Source organism: Excalfactoria chinensis, chromosome 4 (assembly GCF_039878825.1).
Source record: "Excalfactoria chinensis isolate bCotChi1 chromosome 4, bCotChi1.hap2, whole genome shotgun sequence".
Classification (NCBI taxonomy): domain Eukaryota; kingdom Metazoa; phylum Chordata; class Aves; order Galliformes; family Phasianidae; genus Excalfactoria; species Excalfactoria chinensis.
Window position 1 is genome coordinate 23,314,945 of NC_092828.1, and position 26,710 is coordinate 23,341,654.

At 37.5% G+C, this 26,710-nt stretch overlaps 1 protein-coding gene across 2 annotated transcripts in view; it reads right to left on the bottom strand.

Moving 5' to 3' along the window:
- Positions 1–1,030: 1,030 nt before the first annotated feature.
- GABRA4 (gamma-aminobutyric acid type A receptor subunit alpha4) overlaps positions 1,031–26,710 on the bottom strand; it is a 50,213-nt gene continuing 24,533 nt past the window's right edge. The window contains exons 9-11 of one of the 2 annotated variants that reach the window (XR_011903468.1): positions 10,473–16,674; positions 4,783–4,843; positions 1,031–4,023 (exon numbers count right to left, since the gene is read on the bottom strand). Coding sequence is in view for 1 of the 2 variants with exons in the window: in XM_072335879.1 (XP_072191980.1) it covers positions 16,141–16,674 (534 nt within the window). In the remaining variant the exon portion in view is untranslated. Of the gene's footprint in view, positions 4,024–4,782; positions 4,844–4,866; positions 16,675–26,710 lie in introns of those variants that run through there. The other variant, XM_072335879.1, reaches the window with a different exon arrangement.

The following is a 26,710-nucleotide window of genomic DNA, read 5'->3' on the forward strand; positions in this document are numbered from 1 at the left end:
GCTGAGACTGCAAAATTGCTTCTTGTTAGAAGGAAATTTTTAAAAAGTGCAATCACTGCAACTTTCCAGATGGGAAATAACATATTTTCAGTGCACTGCAATAGTGTGTTATAGCTATGATTGCTATTCAGATCAGACTAAGAAATGTTAGTTCCAGCTGAGGTAGATTTTCTGATCCCAATTCTTTACTATTATATATATACATATATATATATGTATGTATGTATATAAACATATATATTTCATTAGCTAGTTCCTTGGCTTGACATTTTGTCTTGAATATAAAAAATGCTCTAATACTTGACTTTCTATGGTATGCAGCTTCTCCATTGTTAATATGCCATTAAAGCTGATTCTTTTCTCACAAAAACACAACAAAACAAACAAACAATCAAACAAAACAAAAACAAAAAAACCCACATAATTCCTTGTATTAAAAACATGGAAACATGGAGGTTCGTGTCTGATATTTCTGTGGGATTAGCCTTTCGTTGCCAGAAATATGTTCATTATGTTGAATAGTATCAGGCAGTTCATAAGTCTAGCAATTGATCTATAATTACATATTGTTTGTACAGGTTTAGTTTGACTCAGTCAAGCATATGACACATACACTTCTTTTTAAAGTCATGGCTTACATGCTTTATTCAGGGAGAAAAAGTTGACACAATCCAGTGCCACTTGACTATCTAAAAAATAATGTATCAGTCAATTACGGGCAACAAAGAATATAGAGGATACTGGTTTACACAGTCTCATTCCCTGACTTAACCAAGGGTGATTACAGGGCTTCTACTGAAGAGGAAGAAACAAGCTGTAGCTCTTCAAGTGGATGTGATCGGGAACCATTTCTGTTTACCTGGACTATCCCATGCTCCCACTGTACTTCACTTGGGAAAAAATAAATAAACAAAAGGACAGATTTATTTTTTTACAGAAATGTTTAAAACCTAGCCATTGTTGAGATTCATTTTTTTCAGTGTCTTGGTTTTTCAAGGTAAGCTTTTATTTATTTATTTATTTTAAACACAGACAAAACCTAAACATTACAATAGAAAATAAAAGTCTGTGATACATTAATATTTATCACATCTTATTAGGTCAAAACAAGTTCTATAAAACATTTCAGGAAAAATCTCCAGTTCTTTCCTTACATCTAATGTCAATAACATGGACTCAAATGATGTGCAACAAGGCAGTGAAATCAGCCACTTGCTCAAGAGGGCCAGAAAGACTGCCTGTTTGATGTCAGACCTGAAAGACTACAAAGAGTGCAAAGTATATCTAGAATACACAGGCTTCAGTCATGTGGTTGATGATTCATGAAGATATTGCTGTGTCTTAGTCCTGGCAGAATAATTTCATGTATGCCTCAGGTGATTTATTTGTATGCTACCACTGGGATGTGATTACATGCTGTGGAGTTCACATGGGATGGCACCAGCAAGATCATTTATATATGATGTCTGAGTCATAAAGAAATAAAATCAATACAGAAGTAAAACTATGTCTTCATTATTCTTATTAAACACTGCACTACAAAGTATACATACTGATCTGGGAGTATGCTAACTAAAGCTGTTAAATGAATACTTGAGGCATTTTCCCTTCCACACCATGTACCTGACGGAAGTTTATCTAGCTGATTTGAACAAGTAATGAATAAAGTCATTTGCAACAAAATAAACCTGAAGAAATCATTCTTACACATTTTCAATAACTGAAAACTCATTGTGTTATTTATTTTGCAGACAAATTCAGTTCTGATTAACTAGAGCATCCCTCTTTAGGAGTAATCTTGAGCTCATCCTCAAGTCCCATTGAGTCAATTACTTGGTTAGTTGAGGGATTCAGTTATGAAGAAAGATCTGGGAGACACACTGGAAGAAAGTAAGAAGGAACTGAAAAGTGGATTAGGAAACAAACAAGGAAAAATCCTAACCTTGAAAAAACAACAGAGGGAGAGTGGGGATTTGAAATAAAACCTCTTGGCCTTGGACCACTCACTCTACTGTGGCCATCGTAGGGAACTGTATTACACTCTCCATTAGCTCCAGCATAAATATCTTCCATACTTCTCTCATTTCTTCATGGCTTCTGCAACATGTTTTGTTCTATACAAGTTTCCAGAGAAAATCTTTAAACAAATGTTAATAGCACAACACAAATCCATCCGTGGCCTGAATTATTGAACTTGAGAACCTAATATAAATATATTAATATAATAGCTATTAACTGAATACTGAGGAAAGGAGAAAGTGTTTACTAGGGAAACAAAGTAGCAGCGCGTTTGCAAGGACACAACCAGTACTCATGGTGAAGATCCATGAAAATGAATTAAACACATGGTTAAGTAATGATTCGGTTGATTTGCTCAATTTAGCACATTCTGCTCCTATGATAATGGAAATAAGAGATGCTCACATTATATAATTTACTCAATGAATTTAACTTTCATGTGAACAAAGTAACAATAAATCACGCTGCATGAAACAACAAGGCCATTTCACTAAAGGAGCACTCAGACTTGCTCCTGCAGATATCACTTTGAGCACCTGTAACCTACTACTGCCAGAGGATGTTTCTGCCTATTTCAGAAAGGGATGTAAGAGATGAGGATGCTAGAGAGGAACTCTTCTGAGGCAGCACAAAGGAAAATGGTGAGAAGACAGCACACCATAGGTCTTTCTTCAAACCTCCTTTTCCATTTTACTCAGGGCTACAGCGAGGCTAAGAATTCCTGGTAAGTTGCAACTAAGATAATTTGTTCAGAGAATTGCACTGGTCTGTTTCCAGCACAACTCCTGCAGTTTTCCCTCTGACAACAGAAGTTCTCTCCTCCTAAGAGCATTTACACATGTCCATTGCTCTTCCACTCCAATAGTGCACTTCAGTAACCACAAGCAGCACTTGCTGGCTAGGGATTTAAAATGTACATACAGAACAGGAACCAAACCTTTCATGCCTAAGTTTTAATGTATCTAATTATTAGGCTTTGCCCAGAGATTATTTAGAGAACTGGACAACATTTAAGTCTGGTTCTTTCCAAACCCCTCTCAACAGACACAGGTATATCATCCAAATTTCAGAAACTGTTAAGCCAATATCTCTCTCAATCATATTTGCACTGGCAAGCTGATTGTCATTTATGCTTATGATTTTATTGAAGTCAGTGACCTAAAGAAGACTAGTAGATCATATTTCAGAATGCAGCTCACTGTCAACAGCCTATAAAAAGGGCAAGATAAAGGACACTTCACACCATAGTTGACTGAAAAAGAGCTAACAGATACTGCAGTCTACAAAAGGTCACGAGTTTGACAGCAGTGAAATCAAAATACAAGTGAACAAATTCAAAATCATCAATTCTAACATCTTGACTAACCCAGCTAGATGCATATTAAAGTTATCTAGCTGTCTGTTTCAACTAAATTAAAACCCTTATAGTTGGGTGGGTAAAAGACAATATTTACTGAACTTGTAGCAGATAATAATGGAGTAAGTGATCTAAATGGAGACTGCAATCAAATAATTTTACTAAACAAACAAACACCACTAGATAAAAGAACTAAAATTGTAATTTGTTTCTCAGAGAATAAGAAAATCCATTAAAAACACAGGGAATTCAGATTTACACGTGAAATGGCACGAACTGACTTCTAAAGATCTGCATCCCTTCATCTCTCAGGTAAGTAATGCTATCAGGAATTAGTGTTTTGAGGTTAACAAAATATTTTATGGCTTCATTCAAGACACTGGCACTTGGTAACTTGCATCAATATGCATGTTGCAAACTGGGAAGGGGTCTTTCAAGACTTTTTATAGGCAAGTGCTCTAACTGTTAGCCTAGTAAAGAAAAGGACATAGGAATCACCTCAATCTGTAATTGGTTGTTTTTGGGTTTTTTTGTTAGTTTGTTTTGTTTTAAATAAAAGTATATACAACACCAGGGAGACCCGAGTTGTTTCTGCTGTTTTGCATGACTCTTCAGAGTTAGGAGCTCTTTATTCAGCTTCTCGTCATCTGAAAAAGAGAATACTTCAATACATCTTTAATGAATTTTCTCTAGTTAGAAGTGAAATTTTTTCAGCTCATAAAGCAAAACTCTCCAGAGACCTAGCAGAAAAAGTCATCTAGGAAGCATATCCAAAATTTAAATAAATATAATTGAATAAGCTTGGAAACATTTACCATCCTAGTGCTTTTGGCATGGTGTTCCAGCAGTTTCAAGCTTGCTAGTTTTCCAGTGAAATCACTTTGTCAACATCCCTTGGGTCAATAGTGCAAATACAACACTTCCATCAGTTTTGAAGCCAGCTCAGCAATGGAAGGCAGTCTCCTGCTCTTAAATACTACCCTTCAGCCTCACTTTCCAACAAAGAGAACCTTATAACATTTAATATAATTACTCCACAACTTGTTTGCTTAACCAGTTCCTTCTTTCTCTCACACTAGCATGAACCCTTAACTCCCTCTCTAACTTCTCCAGCCTCCCCTAGCTGTGCTGCCTTTTGCGGTGAAGTTAATGGAACTGCCTGCGTGTGTGCTTGTATTGGCCATCATTGTTACATAAGCTATCAAAAAACACATGGATCTCATCTAGACTATTCCAAGCTGTTGTGTCAAATCTACCTGCAGCTGGCTGGTTTCTTGGACAGCTTTATTCTGATCATCTCACATGACCTAACGCACTGAGCTGATTTTACCCTTAAAATATTCCAGGTTACCACTTAGTAGATGAACAGTGACATTCAGGACTTATTAGAAAAACAAAATACTTACATGTATCTTCTTCAGAGCTCTTCCAGTAAAGCATCCCAAATCATTTCTGTGAGACTAAGCCCTGCAGAAAGGAAGGAGGAAAAGAGCAGAGCAGAATGGAGGGCAAAAAGCCAGAACCTGACTTCCCCAGTTGTTGGGTTTGTTTCTCTTATAAGGACTAAACACTAAGTATAAAAGTAGAACATTTTAATGGGAATTAAGAGAACCTGTTCCCAGGTCAGTCTCAGATTCTTTACATGGCTATATTCAGAGCACTCACACTGCAAACCCAGACTCAATACCACTCTTCATATCAGACCAAAAACAAACCTACAAGAGAAACCTCACACTCCTTTCTGCCAGAAATGAGCCATGGTGCTTTCAAGAAACACAAATCACACTCAAGCCCTGCACCCGCAGGCATTCACAGCTGTGATAATGGCTGACTTAGGAGGTGCCTGACACCAGCCCTGAGAAAAATTCCCAACTGCTTTCAGGCTGTAGATGAATTCCTTTAACAATGCCAAGAGCCAGTGCTCTGACTTCCAAAAAACCTAGTCTCCGTGTTCTCCAAATTCAACAGTAACATTCCTGGAATGCTACACAGGCTTTATGAGTTGCCTGACAGTAAAACTACCTGCCAAATCAAAACAAGTGCCTTTAATAAAACATGCAATGTGGGGAAGCATCATGCCATACAGCATTAAATGGCAGCATCAGCACAAACAACTAGTTTGCACATCAGGTTTGCAAAGTACACCCACAGAAGCCAGGAGAAAGGGATGCAGAATCTCTCAAATCTAAGAAATAGCTGTGGCTGTCAAATGCAGCAGATTTCTCAGTGTCAAAATCTGTCCCTGAAGCAAACAGCAATTACAGCACTTTGAAGCACTGTAAGCCATTCTGACAGCTCTCATCTCAGCTTGCAAAAAAGATCTGACATTCCTGACCACCCATAGAAAAAGAAAGAACGGTGCCCTATTCCCTGTCCTGCACAGGCCACTGCACAGACTGAAAAGATTTCTCCATCCATCTCTCTCCACACGAGTATTTATTGCTAGGTAAATTTTCAGTTCTCACTGAAACACAGTTTCTGCAAGTCTAAAGTCTGCCTTCTGATGCATGGGAGCTGGAAAGTCACCTTTGGTCACATAATGAAGTAGAACAGGTGACAACTGACCTGATGACAGATAAAGCAAGGAGTAAGCACTGATTACGTCACCTCAAGTAAAGAAATAAAATGAAGTGGGCACCACTACTATAAATATTATTTGCTTCTGCTGCTGTGAGAGAAGTGAGGTAATTTGTTTAGCTCTCAGCTGGTTAACCTAATGAGACACACCTTGACAATGTTACACTAGTAAATTGGTGCCATTTCAATAATTGTACAACAGATTACCATTCATCATATTGGTAATGAAACTCTTCCCTTCATCTGTCCAGATGTAAAGCACTAGGTTTATTGACTCATTAACAACATCAATGTCCCAGCACTAGCTGCAGGAGGATCTGTACCAAAGTTTGTTACAGTTCTTCCTCTCCCTGCTTCAGACCACAATTAGAAAGACAACTTTTTAAGAACTCTCACAATTGTATTTTATTTGACATCAGCAATATACACTGGAGTATAATAGGAACAATTTTGCACAATCTTTCTTGCAAGATGGATTTATTTTCCAAATACAGAGATGTTCATTATACAGGAAGGTAATAGTTAAGCTGCACAATAGCAAAACAAGTTGACAGCTATCAAACCACCTTTTCAGTTTGTTAGTATAGTCAGGTGACCAGCACTGAATATATGCATTCAAAAAATTTAGTTAACCTCTGATTCTTCCAATCTTCCAGCCACATTGTTCCACGCAACAAAAATGTGTGTGAAGAATAATGTAAAATAATTCAATCTCAAGGCTTCCCTTGCTTTGATTTCCTTTCCAATTTTGCTCATGTATGAGTCAATACAAAGAGATTACACATCAGAATTTGCCATGGCACAAAATCTCACAGCATGCATCTAGGACATTCACATGCTGCAGAACTAGATAAGTTGGGAGATTTGGATCTTCCCTAAGAGGATCCTAAAGAGGCATTTCCACTATGGTGTTTCAGTGCGTTACTTTCTGCATGCCACAGCTTTTACGGAAAAGAAAGACTAAATAAAATACTTCAGAAAGCTTCATCTTTTTTGATGAGAGTATTTCTTACAATGGTCTAAGCTTAAACCTAAATACTTTGGCTGCAATGGACAGGGCTTCACAGGAAAAGCTTACAATTAATTAAAAAACCTGTCAGTGTTAACTTTTTCCTGTTGGTTTTGTTTGTTTGTTTGTTTTTTGGTTTTTTTTTTTTGTTTTTTTTTTTTTTTTTTCCATTTTCAACTTAAAAATGATACACAGCTATTTCAGCTGCTGTATCCACAACAGAAATTTCCTTTTTCTTTTGGTTCCTCAGCTGGCACAGCCATTCCGCTTTGAATTAGACACTGTCACAAAAATTAGTACCTCTCTGAGCACCATGATTCTAGAATTCAAGAGAAAAATATGGTCCATATTATTTGTTAGGTGCAGGTAAAGGTGAAAAGAAACACAAAAATGGTATCATACATTGAGTCAACTATAACATGGATGATGTATTTACCACAAGTAAATACTGTGCCTGCAGCCACACTGTTCACACACTATCACTGCTCCGTGTATTTGCTCATGAAGCTACATTCTGGATAATTCCAAATGAAGGTCTTGGCCACACCAGTGTTACTACATACTCTTCACCACATTGCATAAGTTTTACTGCTACAGTCCAAAGTGGTTACTGATACTGCCTGCTTAGTTTCTAATCATCATTTCTCCATTTGCCATGAGGGAGAGGAACAGAGTAGCTTAATGCCAATACAATAAAATAAATATAAATTACTTAAAATTACTTTAGAAAGTACAAAAAGGGGTAGGACATGCTGAAGCATGTATTCAGAGTTCATAGATTAAGTGCTTTGTAAATTGCTAATGAGCAAGTCTAATAATTCTCATACCTTACCTCAGAAGATGTACAAAAAGGCCAGAGTGCAGTAAACCTTGATCCTCTTTTGGAACGATTGCTGCCACTAGCAGCAATGCTGAGCTGAACGAGGTTTCTTCAGCTGCAGTGTGACCTATTTTGTACTCCAAGAAAGCATTTTCTATCCCACCCATAGTATTCTGAAAGCCCTGTTTCACCACGGTACAGCTTGGATGCACAGCAACATGGATGCATCCCAACTGGCAGTCACTGCTAGCTCTAATCTTTCTGGTCTTTCAGCCTCAGCATCAGAAACCTTTGGACAGATTAAGTGTGCCACTCCTCAGGTAGGATTTGCAACTGTTACTGAATTCCATATAACACACAGCTTGCATCTAAGCCTCCCAGTTGGGAAGAAGCTTAAGGGGAATTTCCATAAGCAGCTTAAGCCAATATGGGATCTGCACCCTCTCAGAAAGATGGAAGCTCACCTTCTTTCATCTCCTGTTTCTGACTGCTGGCTCCTACCTTCTTCCACATCAGCAAGGAGAGTTCTCATGCAGGCAAACTGTGCTACAAACTCATCTTTTCCTTTCACAGGATCTATGCTGTGCAAGTGCCAATGCTGTGGAAGTTCAAATGCAGCTGTACCCCACAAACTGTTGTACAGACCAGATTACTGATCAGAGAAAGGTCTGGTCCTAAAAAGCTCCCATGAATCTAGGTACAAGAACGAAGTCTTCAGATTTTGTAGGAAGGCATGATAGTTCCAAAAACTGGCTGATACTGTAAAGAAAGCTTTTGTTGCTATTTATTTCCCTCCTCCTATAACTGAGCTAAACCAGATAGCAATCTCTCTATTTGGTATCTTAAACATAAAGCAAGTTAAATGCTAAAAGTTCCAAAGTGCATCATTACTGAAAATCAAATATATGGAGTCCCTGAAAGATAAAGAATTTTACTGCTTGTATTTTTGGTACAGAAATTCTCTAAATCAAAGAGAAACAGTGATACTTAATAAAACTTAATCTTTTTACTTTAGCATTCTGCCTCTTAATTCTTCCTGAATGACTATGAAAATACCCTTTTTAATGAAAACAACTATAAAGGAACATAAATGTTTCTAAGAGAACATTAGCAACTTCTTTCCTTTATTACTTTCTCATTATACTCATAATGAAGAAATAATTATTTCTAGGCTGTTTCCTGCCAGATGCTGTTCTAGTACCTCTAATAGGACATATCTTAAAATAACTGCTTGGTAGCAAGTAACTAAATTTTTCATCTTTACTGATGCTTTCCTTTTTCTTCCTTCTTTCCTCTTTCCTCAAATAACTTCACTTAAACTTTTTTTTTTTTTTTAAATAAATGCTGGTCTATTTTTATTTTTATTTGTCCACTATTTCTCATTGACAAAATTGACAAAATCACCTTTGTAGCAGTAACAAATGACCACATACAGCAACTGAGGTTCCAGAAAACCTCTTCTTTAAAGCCAGTGGAGCCAGCATAAGAATCCTCCAGTTGTTTTCGGCTGGATTAAAGTTGTGAAATCACATCAATCCCAACCTTCAGAAAACTGATCCAGGGGCTGCTAACTCAGCCACAAGGTAAACTTGTTTTTAGCTAGACAAGTTATTTCAGCCAGATCACCATCACCACATGGGAATATCTCCCAGCACAAAGCAATAATGTAGGAGTACTACCCTTAGCAGTAATTAAATTTTATGGTGGAGTAATAACGCTACTAATGATGTAATGCATAATAATGTGGTCTGTCTGGTGCAGAATGCTTCAAAGGCTGGTAGTACATAAGCCATAACCCATCCATGGTCCCTTCAAATATAGCTCATATTCTCATGGACTGACTTAGGCACAAGTAGATTCATTTCCGCCATAATGGCTTCTGGTATTTATCTGCAAAGGCATCCATACGTTACAAAAGGATGTTGTATTATAATTCTATGGGAACTATGGCTATTCAAAATTCTTCAAACCTTCACAACTGGTCTGATGCCAGAAAACACTGCCATAAATTGATAAAATATGAAATACATGTATGTAAAAAGAATGTTTACTTGAAGTACAAAGTAATTTATTTAATAACTTCAGAAAGTTTGGCAGCTAGGTTTTCAAGCTTGCAATTGTAAAACAGACTATGAAATTACTGTATAGCGAGGAGCTTTAAACTATCCCACATTTTGAAAGTGCTGCAAATACACACTTGTACATGTTCTTAATTTCCAAGTGCTCCATACTTCTGTATCTTTACTTACCATGGAGATGAGACATCAGCACAAGATTTCAAAGCAAGACAAGTCAGTACTCAGTTTAATTTTGGAATGCATTGAACTCAGAAGTCCAGCTGAGTGCTTCATACAGTCACCTGCTTCTTCTACCAGTCTCCAGCTAAGATTTTTCCAAGGATCAAAACATATTCACAGATAAGATTATTTCTCTTCTACATGCCAGCAGACCATCTGTAGAATGCTATGCCAGTTAACAACACTTACTTCACATGGATACAGCATTCACTAATACGCGCAGCAAATGCTGAAATAGATCAACAGCAGCAAGACCAACAACAGGGGGTAACCCAGGTCTCTGTGCTAGTTGAGGGTTAATTCAGTAGCAGAATATATATTTTTTTCTTCAGGATCTTTTTATTGAAAATGGAGATACGATATTAGATAGATAAATAAATAAATAATACCTACCTCACACGGTGCTTTGCATCCAGAAGGATAGTCTTTCAAAGTAACACTGCTTGCAAGTGCATCTGGAGCCTGCTTCCCTCACAATTCAGAGATTTGAATATTATTATAAATACATATACAGGATGTGATCACAGTAGTATTTTTAAATGCTAGAATTATGCTGCTATTTGAAGAGATCTTTCAATAGCTGGTGGGAGTTTGGTTGTTCTCCTAAAAAGGGAATCTCCAAGGCTTTTTCTTTTTTTTTTTCCCAGTTTATTTTTATTTCAAAAAATGTCATGATGCTCTTGGTTTCTCTTGCACAAAACAGTGAAAACAGAATTCTGACCAGAAAACACGGTGAGCTGCAGTAGATAGTAACTAGCTTGCTTTGAGGCAAGTCCCCTCTAGAAGAGCAGTATGAAAAGAGTAAGCAAGTGTAAGAGAGATCCATGGATGTATTCAGTTACAGACTAGAATATAAAACTAATCAATTCTGAAAACGGTACCTACCACATTTTCTAATCCATGTGAACACAAAGTATGCTTCACAAGTTCTATCAATTTTATAAGAACTGCATTTTCTGTTCCCTCTAGTTAAAAACACAGTAAATAACATTAGCAAAGAGAGACCTTTTCCGAATTCCCTGCACTTCAATGCTACTCACTCTTGCTTGGAATGTGCCAAAAAATTTAATTTCAAAGTCTGATGAGTGCAGAACATGCTGAAACTGCTCACCACACTCACATTCTCCAAAAGTGCAACAACTGGCTTCTGAGTAGAGACCTACAAATGAAGGCTTAGTGAGGACTTAGAAGAATTAGTGTGTATCAAACTCTTGAAAAACAATACACTTTTTCTTCCAAAAGAACCAGCAAAACTTTTAATTTAAAGTGTACTTAAGTCAAAAAAAAGCCCCACACTGATATTAATACATTTTCTCCCAACAATCTAAACATAAGTAGCTTACTTTGGAATCACATTGTGAAAGAAATATGAGGTCGTAGAAAAACAAAACAAAACAAACAAAAAAAAATGTTTGGGAAAGATAAAGAGGCTGTCATCACCTAACTGGTTGCTTCTTTCCTAGACTAAATTCTTCGTTGTTTTGTTTGTTTTAAATAATGATACCTGTAAGTCCATTTAACCACCTAATTTGCACTAAGTTTACAAATGGTACACCCTTTTGCTTTATGTTTATCAGACCATCCAGAGAAACATTTCCCATTCTCCTCACTTCCCATGACATCACGTAAGCTTACTGTCACATGTATTTGCAGTTCTCCAATATTTGGTTTTATCCACATCATCATTAAACATTATACTTCACCCAGGATTCTTGGCCAGACACGTAATTTTCTTAATCTGCCACTTTAACTTTAGGATTAAAAATTCCAAGAACAATATTTTTCAGTTATCTGTGTTGTAATTATAACAGTGTTAGCCACAGAACAGCTTTCCATTTTAATCTAAGTTCCCTCCATCTCCAATAGCACAAGGCAGATGGTGAAGTTAGGATCTAGATAAATATACACCGTGATATTCTGATATTCTTACACTGTATGCAGTCTCTTCAGTACATCATAAGGTTCACTGCATCAGAATGACATTCAGGTGTTATGCAAGAAAACAGAGAACAGAATTCTGCATGTATTCAAAAGATGAGTACATTCATTTTTCTCTGAAACAGTGGTTCAGTTCTATTACCTATACACCCTTTGCTTTCCCAGCTTTTTGCAAAGTCCATCCTAAGTAATGAAAATGATGAGATGCTTACGGTTGCATTTGAACTCCCTGTAATCAATAAATTTTAGTTCCTGCTAAACAAAAAGCTTCAGGCACACTACTTAATAAATTATTTGCCTCTTTCAATTATCATGTGATCTACTTGTCAGATTGTAAGGTAATGCAGACTAAATTACTTAAGTTTACAAAACCTGTTTGTTTGTTTGCTTTTTTTTTTTTTTTTTTTTTTCCCTAAAAATCATGCAGGAAGAGAAACCCAGAGTGTCTCAGAAATGTGCCACTGATATCCAATTGATGGAGACAAGTCCGTTCTGTAGGAGAAAAGCCAGACTCCAGTTCAGCTGCTGAACTCTAGGAGCTCAGGTCACCATGTGGTACTGGGGTCTATGTTTGCCTCTTCATTATTTTAGTAATTGCAGCGAAAACTCTTAGTAATGAGCTAATATATATTTGACCTTGCTATGTTAACCTCACAATTGACTATGAAATATGCTTCAGTTCATGTGAAGGCAATCTTCTCGATCTCAGCTTTTAACTGTTTTTCTCAAATGACTCCATTACTGGCTGGGGCTGCACCAGTGAAATCTGTAGGAGTTTTGCTATTGGTAACGTCTCCGAGGAAACAGCAGTTAGTGGGACTGGTAAGAAAGATAACTGAAGTGGTTGATTAGTTCTAAATAGCTATGTTACCGTCAAGAAAGATCACCTAACAGAACCAATATATTAAAAAAAAAAAAAAAAAGTATTAAAAAAACAACAGCAACAACAACAACAAAACAAACAAAAAACAAACAAACAAACAAAAAAACACCCAAAAAAGCCACAATTCCTGTAAAGTTTATTACACTCAAAATCAGCCCTAGAGATCTATGTGGGCACTGAAATGACATGTGCAACATTTTCCCTTTGGATTTTATTTTACCAGTATTGAACATTTCACCCTCTATATTTAGCATTTTCCTGCTTTTTTTTTTTTTTTAATTATTATTTTATTTTTTTAATATATATATATATCATGCTTCTAAATTGCACAGTATTCAGAACCTGCCAGTATTTCTGAGTATACTGCAGGTTGTTGACTGTTTCTGATCATTCTGCGAGGAGATTAAATAAGATTAAAACCTCCCTGTTCACATCACCCTTATGTACTTTGGAAAAATAGTCATGGTAATTTCTAATTTTGCTGTAACACAATAATGTAGCACAGTACAATAAATTAGTCCTAGGCTCATAATGAGATAATTTTATATATATCATTTTGAATATAAACACGCAAGCATCAGAAGGTAATTCAGGAACTGAATGATGGGTTAAAAACATATTTGTTCTGAGATATCATGAAAAATTTCTTGTAACAGGGAAGCACAGAAATTAGTATTTTGAATTCAAATAATTACTGCAATCATTTTCTCCTTCTTATAAGTTTTTAAAATTAAACAGGACCTACAAATGAATCCAAATAGTACATTTACTTCAACCTTGGCTAAACAGCCTGAACCAGTGTTGATTCCACTGAGCAATCCATGAAAAAAAGCTGATTATATGAGCAGTATAGGGGGATGGGTGGAAAGGAAGACAGCTGTTTAGAGTGAATCATTTAGAGCTCTAGGAGAAAACATCCTCGTTTTTCATCAGAGAGAAAAGCAAAGAGTAATTTCAATAACCTTTGGAGCAAATTGTAAGTTCTCAACACACATAGAGCCATTGTTCTTCACACTAGAAAAAAATTACCTTTAGTCCAATTATGATCAGCAATTGCCAGAGGATTAGGTTGTTTTTTTTCTTCCAGCCTCACAAAATAAACAAATGATCTCTGCTGTAGAGTATCTGCTACTCTGACAATCTGCAATAATGTGCCTAAATGAGAGAAGAACAACTACAATTCCCAGTGATACATCTGAGGATGCAAACTACTGCAGTTTGACAACCTGTATGTGTGCTCCATTTCCAAGCCCATGTTTTGGAATGTATAATGGTTTTCTAAGGAGCACTGTAATCTCAGGCTTCTTCTACATATAAAAGGTGAGGACTTCGCCCACTTTCTTGAGAACATCACTTAAGTGAACAAACAATGAGTAAGGCAACTGTTTATACTACTACATCATGATAAAGACATGTAAGATATTCCAAATCCTATGAATCCTGCCACGTATTTTCCAATGTTATACATGAAATAGTAGCCTAGAATCCACAGTACATGCTGTATTACACAGCTCTTACAGCCCCCAAGATCCAGCAAGCTAGCAGGTCAGATTCTCAGCTGCAAAATAGCTACAATGTTTGGATTGATAGAGATATATTGTTACCATACAGTGATTCTAGTCTCAGTTCTGCGTAGGGCTGCCTTGATTACCCCAGCAGCTAGTGGTTTCCATCAGACCCTCAGTCACTTTATCATTACTTGAACAGAGAATTTCAAAACACACACCTTGAGGTCTCCAGCATAAAACTTTGGCAGTGAGCTACCAAATCTGCTATGTCAATTAACTGTAGATAATGATTAGTCCAGGCAAAGGAGAATAGGCTTCTCCCCAATCCTCTAAAAACACAGCCAGACCACATCTGAGAATTTGGCCTTTAATATTCACTTGTCACCTGCACAGAAGCGCTAACCATTTGCCTTGCCAGATGGATCTCCGCAAAAACCTTCAGACTGATGGCCAGTATATCCGCTGCTCATACAGAAGAAAAGAACACTGTTGATAAGATTTTTATCAGGCTTAAACTGTTCACTTTTTTTAAAGAAAGAAAAGCAGTTGTCTGTATGCTAAACCACTAAGAAAAGCACCCACAGTGCTAGATAAACTAATGGACCATAAATACATTTTGTGTTTCCCCTGCTTCACCTAGAAACATGCTTTTTGTACTTATGTCATAATGTTCCTTCACAAAAGAGCATCTCATATTCACTCAAAGTTGTGCCATAGCCACACATATCGAAGCACAGGAAAATATGTTTTTCTTGATTTTGAAGCCACTTCAAAATTTGTTGAAAATTTAACTTGACTCAAACGTTATACAATAAAAGAGAGAGAGAAATATGTGTTTAAAGGAAATCAGAGGTGTGTGACTGAAAAATATGGAAAACAAAGAAAACAAAACAACAATTAAAAAAACCAAAAGTATCCAAAGGAAAGAGCAAATAATTCCAAAATTTGAACACTGTGGGCCTGGTCCCATTCTATCACATGATATAATTTAGAAATAAATCCACTCAAGCTGGTCAGCACAGTCTAAGAAGAATCATATTTAAGATCAACTTACCAAACAAAAATTCCAATTTTGAGAATTACTTCAGATTTTAGATTTTACAAGGTTAATTCACTCTTATTTTGACATGAGAATTTCCAAGGTTGCAATGCAAAACAATGCTTTGTAAAAATATATGGAGCTCTACAACTCCTTTGCATAACTCTTCTGGAGTTGCACTTTCCCAGGCTGGACACTATTTTCTTTTTCCACTGCTTGTTTTCCCCCCATTCTGCAAATTTTACCTAGCACAAAAAGACCTTTTCTAGCAGGTACTGTCAAAATATTCAGGACATGGGCCTTGCAGTTAAGAAATGCAATGCTTTGTCCAGACAACAGTGCTAAGTGCCTCAGGGATCCATGATAATCAACATGCATAATTCCTAGCAGTGGAGATGAGTTCCACTGCACAGTTGTGCACCTCCATCTTTGATTTTTTCCCTGTGCATGTTCCTCCCAAAGGCAAGTAGTCTGTCTGAAGAGAGATGATTCACTCCTAGCTGAAGGGAGGAAGAGAATTCTGTTACCTATTATTAGAATTACCTCATTATCCCCAAGAACTCCAGCCTTTACAATGGGAAAGTAGCACACAGCTTTTATAAATAAGAATTATTGACTTTTTAAATAGTTTCAAAAGAAGAAACTCTGCATCAAATGTGAGTATAATTTAGGAACTACTACATAGCAGCAAAACTACATTAGACTTTCTGATTTTTCCATGGTATCCTTGGATAGATACACCACCCAGTAGACCATGTTAAATGCTCCAAAGGTAACAGGAAATAAAATTCGTGCGTATTTGTCTATCTTACTAGTGCCAGAATGAGAGGCAGGGGGAACGGGTGGTGTGACAGCAGATGGTTTTGCAGATGCTCCTAATGTATGAGGTGTGGTGGTCTGAATCTGCTCCAGTCTAGATCCAAGCAAGTGCTGAATGGAAGGGGATCCAACTGTGGCATGCTGGGATACAAATCCAGTTAAAATTGGGGTAGAAGGAGGAGCTGGAGGGGTAGCTCTTGCAGAAGATAATGTCTCTGATGCATTAATACGTGTGAAGGGGTTGGGACTTGATGCAGAAAGGGAGTGGGGTGTAATATCAGAAGACCCCTGAGCTACAGAGGGAGGCTGGATGGAGCTGTGCCTTGTGTCAATTCGACTCCCACCATCAGCTTCTGATTGTACTGTGGCATTCGTTCTTTTCCTCACATTTGAATTGGCATCTGTACTCTGCAAAGTTACAAAAAAATACTAGTCATTCTTAGAATGAACACATGAACAGAAGCAATGGAAACTTTATAATCAAATATTGAAAGAAAAGTACCCACAAATAGTAGCTTGATCTCGAAGAACAAAAATATAACATGTTCATGGAAACAGATTTAATAACACATAAAGGTATAAACAGGAATTCCTTTTATCTGTGGTTGTAATACAGGTAAACATACCTGACGTCCCACACTTAATGAGATCCCTATGTAAACTTAGTACCACAAAGCTTGTGTATTCTTGACTAGGATTTTTTTTCAGGCTCGCCCTCAAAGAAAATTCTCTATGTTTACATATTTCTTGGATGATATAAAAATATTCTAGAACTTCCTTACCAGCCACAATGGTTGACTTTTGAATTTTTGTCTCTAGAAGTGTAACTACCATACATTAGGAACTCTAGCCATCTTCTAGAGCAGAGAAAATGTCATTATTTACCAAACCAAGTTTCCCCTTTTCCTGTTTATTCAAAAATAAATATTCACATTAACCACAGATGATAAATTATCCAGCTGCAAATGAACCAGTGAATAAACCAGTCTTCCATCCACTACACCCTTCCAGTTATTAACTACAAAAAGTGAATCCTCTACCTCCAGGCAAGTCTGCATGTTATTCTGAAAGATATACTTAGGTCAAGTAGTACTTATTAGGCTGTATAAGAAACTGAAGTACAGATAAGAATTCAGAGATGGCAAATCCAGCAGGATTTAATATTTTACTGATTTCTGAGAGTTCTTCTTCTCTGTATGTAAGAGTAACCATGAACCCACCAGAACCCCTTTCTGGAAATGTACCTGAAAAGCAGACTTTTGAACCATCAGCTCTGCACTTTCTAGATACAGTACATGAACACATTTCACAAAGATGTATGCTGCTTGTCAAGAGAAGTGTATTTAATCACTGGTATGATACATATACTTTACAGAAACAACGCAGGCATAAATACAGATAGAACTAAATAACCTCTTGCTATACATATCAAATTCACATTTTGCACATTTCTGATTTATGCTTCTCAAACATCGCCTTGCATCATCACATGCTGTAGCTTTGTCTCCATTACTTCCCCTCTCCAACAAAGAATCCAGCCAAAACTCAAGGCACAAGGAAGAGAAAGACAGAAAGTAGGCAGCAGTCTCTCATCCAAGAGCAGTTCTCTCCGGCTAAGTGCACAGAGTATAAATGGGGAACTATTTGAGGCATGAGTGCCTTAAATACAGAAAAGAATGACAACCATGCCTGTTGGTTGCATCACTTGTACTTAGTTGTTTTGCTCAAGGAAACAGAAATGAGAGCTGAAAAAAATATCTGGGAAAAAACAAAACAAAACAAACAAAGAAAAAGAATATAAACATGCACACACATAGACATTTGCTTTGCAAATAATGCCTTCTATTTTATTATGTTGACCCATGATGTCAGAGGCAGATGTTGATGCTATGACAGTACAGCATGAATTTTTCTGACAATATCCCATTATATGTTGCCACCATGTGACAGATGGCAGGGAAGGCGTACTCTGACAAAACAGTGTCTGACATGGAAGTGCATATGAAGCAAAGGTATTGAACTGAATTCCTCCGTGTGGAAACATTTTAATCCATTGACTTTCATTGACCTTAGCTGAATTTTAGTGAAGACCAAACAATGGATGTGAATTCAGTGAGGAAGGGGGTGATGCATTTCAGCAATGGCAACAGCAACGCAAAATTTTGATCAGTTCACCCACCTAAATCAGCAAACTGTGGTGACTATGTTGAAAAACAGTGTTGTGCAGCTGAGAATTTGCTCTATCAAATAGCACTATCGTGCTCTTGTATCTCTTGTAGTTTCCATGAAAATAAATAGGAGGCATTACTTTCAGAGCTACCTATGTATATCATGGGACATTTCCAACACTCCCATCATGATCAGAATGCTGGCCTCAAATTCTGTTCATTGAAGAACAAATCAGTCACTGTCAGTACTGCTAGCTTGAACTTGTCTGAAGCTGTAACATACACAGGCATGAACAGCAGCCAGCTGACACATTTGCCAGTTCATGGTTGATATATCAAAGAATCCTTCCTATGTTTCATGATTTTCTATTCTCCACAGGACTGTGTCAATACATTTATTTTTTTTTTCATTCTTATGCAAGTGTAATTTGAAGTAGCAGAAGTCTGGAATTACTACATAAATATCAAAGAAAACTTATTTCCAGAAAGAAACAATTATTGTACTGTTTGAAAGAGCAGCCTGAGTCATGCTCTGGGAAGAAGGGCAGAAATACACACAGATGTGCAATTGAATACTTTCACATGAGGGGTGTCGGTGACCCAGGAACAGCAAAGCAATCTTTTAAGACTGCTAAGTTTAAATTATAAAACACAACAAGGACATGAGCATTTGCAATAGACCAAGAGGGCTACCTGCCCTAATTACAGCCCATAGGCTGGGAGAGAGGCTGTAAAGCAGACCTGCCCTGGAGCTAGCACAAGATATGTCATCAGCTTTGAGCAGCCACGTGGCTTCTGTGTCCTTTCCTTCTGTGCGTCAAATACAGGCACTGGTATGACAGACAGAGAACAGCCAGACTCCCTGGCACATCACAGTCCCCTCTGTTTCTGTTGTGGGCAGTTTTTTTTTCATCAGAATGTACGCAAAATGCCTCCTCTCCCCCACAACTGCAGCTGTCATCTAAGTGATCAAATAAGACCTGCTGCTGCTTCATCACTACTTATGTCCCATTACAGTATTTATTCAAGGATAAAGTTATCTGTACAATTTCAAATTATCCAAGTGTGTGACTTTCAAAAGCTACTATTATCTTTGTTGCCACTGGTACACAAAACATTCAATACTTCAGGAACCCAATGCTTAGAGAGAAAACCAGTTTCCTCCTCAGTTCCTCAGTACTACAATGTACGCAAGCAAATCTGCTGAAGTGAAGCAGAACATGTAACAGATAAATTCCAGTTCACCAGGACACTGCCACCACCTTCTCTCACAAATCCTTGTCTTGCACTTGCCTTATTCAACACTGTATCATGACAATAACTCATTCTTCTTGAAAACTCTCAGGGGACTCTTCGGTTCCTTCCAGTTGAAAAATTCTTGTTAATGATGGTATACATGTGACCTGTGTCCTCCTCTATTAAACACTGGTCATTCAATTCTTCCTACATTAGTGTATTCCTTCTCTGTACAGATGATATCTCACAACCCTACAATATCTGAAAATTTCATCTAACTAATGCCTTGTGCCAACATCACTAATTAAAAAAAAAAAAAAAAAAAAGTTAAGTAAGGTTGATTCCCCAGCCAAGCCTTAAAGAACCAATTTCAAGGTCAGATTAACCATTACATTGTTAAACATACTCAAACACTACATTTGACTTGTACTAAGTAAAACATTCATAGATATTCTGGTTGTGGTACATATCACCAGTAAAGGATATTGTGATAATTTGAATAACAAAATTGTTTATCATAGAACATTCTGAGTTGGGAGGGACTCATAAGAATCTTCAGGTCCAACTCTTGACTCATACAGGACCACCCAAAAATCAGACCGTATGTTTGAAAGCATTGTCCAGACACTTTTTGAAGTTCAGCAGCTTAGGGCAGTGACTACTGCCCTGGGGAGTCTGTTCCATGTCCATCACCCTCTGGTGAAGAACTTTATCCTAACACCCCATCTGATCCTTTTCTCACATCACTCTATGTAGTTCTCTTGGGTCAAGCCACTGTCAACAGAGAGCAGAGCTCAGAATTGCCCCCCTGCTCCCCTCATGTGAAGCTGTAGGCCACCACAAGGCCTCCCCTTAGGCAAGGGAGTGTAAATTCTTGCTGCCTCCAAAAAATATTCAACTTGTTTGGTGTTGTTTACGTGTGGGTTGTTTTTGTGGGGTTTTTTGTTGTTGTTTTTAATAACAGTAAGTAACACAAACCTACTGCCAATCATCTTTTAATTTGGAGGTATGAGAACAAGAAATAAAACACAAAAAATGAAATGAAAGTCAAATTAAATGGAACCCAAGAAATGAAGGGATTATGCAAGTAAAGACTCCTTTTCAAGGGCAAGCCAGGAAAACACTCAATTATCCTGAGCCAACACAGAGCTGTTGTGCTGCTCCAGATGGGGCTCCACAGGAAACACTGAGTCCACATTTTTTACATTTTCACACTGGATTCAGAAACAAACTCACTTTCTGGAGACATTTGGGTGAGATTTTTGGGAGACATTTAAAATGCTGTAGTTAAGAAATGCAAAATGAAGTCTGAAAGCTCTCATCAAATGTATCAACAGCCAGCCTCAGTGTGTTTGATGAAGACTGCCTTTTTATAAAATGGGCCAACTTACTGCATATGTAAATGACACCTCACTCTTTCTTTGAAACAGCCTATCATTCTGACCAGCTTCATACTTCAGAAGCACTAGCAAACTACAAGTTCTAAGTGCTATGCTTCACCATATCCTATTTCAAGAGGATGCCATCTTTCAGCAGAGATTCATAATCATATGGACTAATAAAAGAGCAAAGTAGAAAAAGTATGCCCAGAAACATTTAAAGAGCTCCCACCCTATGTTTTGACCAGGGACCATGGAATAGAAAAAGATGTTCAAATTCTGTCCAGTAAGGAAATAAAAGGATCTGTTTACATCTCCATCTCCTGGAAAAGCACTCTTCTTCAACATGGAATGCACCTCAGTAAATCAAGGGACTGTTGTTTTGAGAGTCAATGAATGACTTGGTAAGTTACAATTGAGAATGTGGAAGCTGTTGTATCACAATCAATGAAACAACATGCAGTATTGCAAACAACTTTTGAAACGTTTACTGTATTACAAAGCCATATAGACTCTTTCTTTAATTTTTAGCACGCGTGTTATTTTGTAGAGATTTTTCCTTTAAAACAACCTTAACTGAAACAGTGAAAAATGCATCCAGTATGAATTCTTTTCATGTCCTGATTCAAGATGTCTTTTTCTAGTCCCAGAGCAGAAAGTCATAGAATAATATCACAGAACGGCCTGGGTTGAAAAGGACCACATTGATCAAGTTCCAATCCACTGCTATGTGCAGGATCACCAACCACCAGTCCAGGCTTGCCCAGAGCTACATCCAGCCTAGCCTTGAATGCCTCCAGGGATGGAGCATCCACAACCTCCTTGAGCAACCTGTTCCAGTGCATCACCACCCTCTGTGTGAAAAACTTCCTCTTCCTAATTTCTAAACTAAACTCCCCACTGCTTCAGTTTAAAACCATTCCCCTTTGTCCTATCACTATCCAGTCTCATAAACAGTCACGCCCCCTCCTGTTTATATGTTCCCTTCAAGCACTGGAAGGCCACAATAAGGGTCCCCAAAGCCTTCTCTTCTCTCCAAGCTAAAGACCATTTCACTTGGCATGGAGATAGAATAACAAAACAGATCTCCTCACAGGTGTGTGTAAAATGTAGTAATTAATTCTGCATCCTTCCCATGACAAGTGGATTTCCATGAAATTGACCATGAATAATGAAACAAAATAAGCTCTTAGCATACTTTAAAACAAATCCATACAGTCTACTGTTAAATATGATGGCAGATTTACGAAGCAAATTTAATGTTCATTATCTGTAACAGAATGTATAAACCAAAAATCTCCCCATCACAAACACAGAGAAAAAAAAAAAAAAATCCACTCAGATAATCCATTTAAGCTCAACATCGATGGATACTGTTGTTTACTAACACACTAAAATGATGCACAAACGAGTTGATCTAAACACTTCAATATTTAACAAGGTTGGCACTCTATAAACAGATGCTCACATAATGTAGAAGTCCTGAAACTTCTTTAAGCCTACATAAGCATATATTGGAGCCAAAAAACAAAATACTGGATTGTTTTGTATATATTACCAGCTTTCTGACAAGCAAGCCAACTTTGCACTTCAATGAAGTCAGATTGCAAATTTAGCATGAACTGAAGTAGCATGCAGCAGCTGAGCTGAGATTCATGGGAATGGGATCATCAACACAGCAATACACAGCATGGAACTGACAAAGTTAGTCATCTTCTTACAGAACAAAGAGAGATGATAACAGTCACAATACATCTTTCCTATGATAAGGCCAACCCAGAATCTGTAAAACAAGCAAGAACACTGTTTAGAAATCACATGCCAAGTCCTGAGGAGAATGTAGCAACAATAAAAGCGAATGCCAGGACATCAGGTGACTTTATCCTTATGACTGCATTTAAGTGTGTAAACACCAACAATGCTGCAAGCTGCAGGAAATGTTTTGGTTCAGCATTCTACAGTTAGCTCCTTCAGACATCTCAGCAGTCTTCTTATAATCTATTTGTGTTCTACACAGAAGCTTTCCATCATTCTCTGCAATTTTAAACTGTTTTGTAGTTTGTATAATAGGTACCACCTGTTGGGATTAGAATCCAAAATAAAGCAGTTCCTACAGGCAAGCCTAACAAGGATTCAGTATTATTCAATATTGAAATTCTCTTCATAAGCCTCTGACCACCAGAGGACACAGCCAAACACCTGCTGATAAGTAGGTATACATTGATGCTATGGCCATCTACCTGCAACATAATCCAGAGTTGCCATTCCAGTCAGCCTCAGCATTCTTTGGAAAACTGTTCAACAGTTCTGCAGTTGGGTGCATGACACACCAGCAACCCCATCCTGCTACTACATCTCTCTCTTTTAGTTTGAAATCATTTCTCCTTGTCCTATCACAAAAGATCCTTCTAAAGAGTCCGTACACTTCCTTTTTATAGCTCCCCTTTAGATACTCAAAGGTCACAATCAGGTCACCTTGCAGCCTTCTCCAGGCTGAACAACCCCAGCTCTCACAGTCTACCTGTGCAGAGAAGGTGTTCCATTCCTTGGATTATTTTACAGCCCCCCCTCTGAGCACACTCCAGCAGGCCCCCGTCTCTCCTGTACTAAGGACTTCACAAGTGGATGCAGTATTCCAGGTAATGTTGCACCGGTGCAGAGCAAAGGAGCAGGATAACCATCCTCACCCTGCTGGCCTCACTTCTTTCAATGCTACCCAGGATACAGTGGGCTCTCAGTGCTGCAAGGGCACACTGCTGGCTCACATTTGATTTCCCATCCACCAGTACCTCCAAATGCTTTGCAGCAGGGCTATGCTCTATCCTTACATCCCCCAGATTGTATTGGTAGTGAGGGGTGCCACAACCCAGGTGCAAGAGGATCACCAGGGCCCACTGCTCAAGCTTGTCTAGGTCTCTCTGGATGACATCCCACCTATCAGTCATGTTGACGACACCATACAGCTTGTAAACACATCTGCAAACTTGCTGAGGATGCACTTAATCCCACTGTCAATGTAATTGATGAAGATGTTAAAGAGCACTGGTCCCACAAGGCAGATCTGTACATAATTACTAAATTTCCTTAGGTAGAAAATTCTTTTAAGTGCCTAATCACCATTTTGGGCACTTACTTCCCTCAAGGTTATAAACAAAAACAAGACCAACACCTGAATAAGGTACCACAATCAAAGCAGTTTTAAAGTTCCACAGAAAAATTCTAGTTATGCATTAGAATAGTCAAGCATATAATGAAGAGATGTTACTTTCTTTAAGGGAATGAAAAGAGTAAAGAAATATTTTTTATGCCTCAATATTGATTTTGCAAGACTAATCTTAGTCTTTTATAACAGAATTATTGAGCCTTCTACATAACACATGGAAATTAATATATCAGAAAATCAGAGATTTGCTGTATGAAGGCATAGGTTTCCAAAACTGGGGGATTTCAGTTAATTCATAGAAAAATTCAGGCAAAAATTGGAAAGCTTAAAGCAACTGAAACCTGGCATTGCATACTGTTTAGCTGCAACACGAAAACTGTTTGTGTAGCAATTAAATAATATTTTCCTATTCAACTCTGTCGCAGTGCTTTTTATCCTTCCCATTCCTCCCTAAAAAACAGTCTGTTCTTCTGGGAGGACATTACATACCCTGCCAAATTCACACCATTTGACATTTACCAGGGAAGTAACATGTTGTCATCAGTGTAAATAATGCTGCTAATCCCAATTCCCACTGAGTCACCATATTGCTGTGCTGCTAGTAAATGCACAACTTGGACGAGAAATCTAGCATGATTTACTATTATGCTGTAGAGTCAGTCAATCAAATTTTTACTGGAATAGTAGTAAAGGTTTTGTTTTGCATTACAGAACCCTGGAATATGATCAAGTCCACCTGACACAATACACAGTGCATTCCAGTTTGTAGCTTTAGCAATGCATATTTATACTACAAAAAGAAAAGAACTAAAAATAAGATAGTTGCAGTCAGATCAATACAAGACCTTACCAAATGCTTAAAACTTACGAGGAAAGTAATTTTTATTATTAAACAAACTTGAATTGCTCATTCTACTGATGAAACCACAAGGAGTGCCTTTTCTCGGGAGAACAGCACAATGACAAAACACTTCAGTATTTTTACTTTCTATTAAAAACAATAGAACTTAATATTCTCTAGAATAATCATCTGAGAAATTGGCATTACCAAGCTATGCTTTGGCTTCCAAAATAAAAGCCTTATAAATTAACTCTCCCAGTAACTACAGCAAACACCATCAAGTCTTGGAGCATCAGATAAACAACAGCAAATCACTTCTCTCATACTCCCTTTCCCACAACTGTGGTAGTTCATTATAATACTTACAGAAGATTGAAGAGAGATAAATTAGCACATTTCCAAGGAAGGTTTAGAAGAGGTAGCACTCCAGCAGGATTTCTTGCTTGGTTATAAAACAAGTGTTGAAATTAAACTCCTCCCTTTTGTACATATCAGAAAAAATCATTCCCACTTTGAGTACTAAAGCCTCGTTCCACAGCTTTGAATTCCAGCAGTTCCATTCAATTTATCACCACACAGCTGTTTTTCTGGAATTCAATGGAGTTTACACCACACTTAAGTCGGATCAGAATCTACCCTCAAATCTAATACCATCCTGTGTACTTTCAGTAATTACTGCTCACTTTGCAGAAGAAAAGTGTCTCTGCTTTCACTGTAAATTTATTCCACACTCAAATGTATTAAAGGTAAAGCAGTGTCAGGTTCTTGGAAGAAGACCAGAGTTTTTTTAATGTAACACTTCAATTTATGCCATTTAGAAAGATCTGTGATTCTGTGATCTATCATGTCAAATATTCAAAAAAATATTTACAGTTTTTGACCTGCCAGTGTCAGGATCCCAACTGAGATGTGGCTGCTCCTCAGATAACTCCTTCCTCATATAGAAGAGGCGGGGTTAATTGCACTTCTTCATTTGCTGGGAGAGTGGAAGCTATTATACATTCCAATCAACAGTAACAAGAAAAATAAGAACTTTGCTTATAAACTCATGAGGTACACACATCACACCAGTGTGCACGCTCCAAGTAAGGGCAGAAGTCTGCATCTATAAGATGGTGAAAAACCTGACTCCCAAATGCCTTCATTAAATGCTATTTGGCCAACACTAAATGACATTTATAATATTTAACTGGCTTCAGAAAACAGGAAGTTTGGTAATTATAATGTCCTTGATATAAACTCTGAAGAAATTATTCAATTCAAAAAGTTTGCTCAAGACTGACCTGTTTTTTTCAAGTTTCAAACTCTTGAAACAAACAGCTGAGTTTGAAGCTCATGCTAACAGTGTTTAGAAGCCTATTTTTGAAGAATATTTTTCAGTAACATTTTTCATCTCCAAAATTGGGTAGGTCTTTAAAAATAAACTTCATAGGAATACAGGGAAAAGGAAACAGTGCAGAAGCTTAAAAATAGACTCAGGAGTCCAATAACAAACCATAAATCATTCATTTCCATCACACACTGACTTGCAACATCATTTCTGCTTTTAGTAAAGAAAGGAGTTCAGAATGCTTTGGGACAGGTTCATTCCTTCCAACCTAAAAGCAACCAGGCTTGGTCCCAAGACAATTAAATACCAGGAAACAATGGTGTAAAT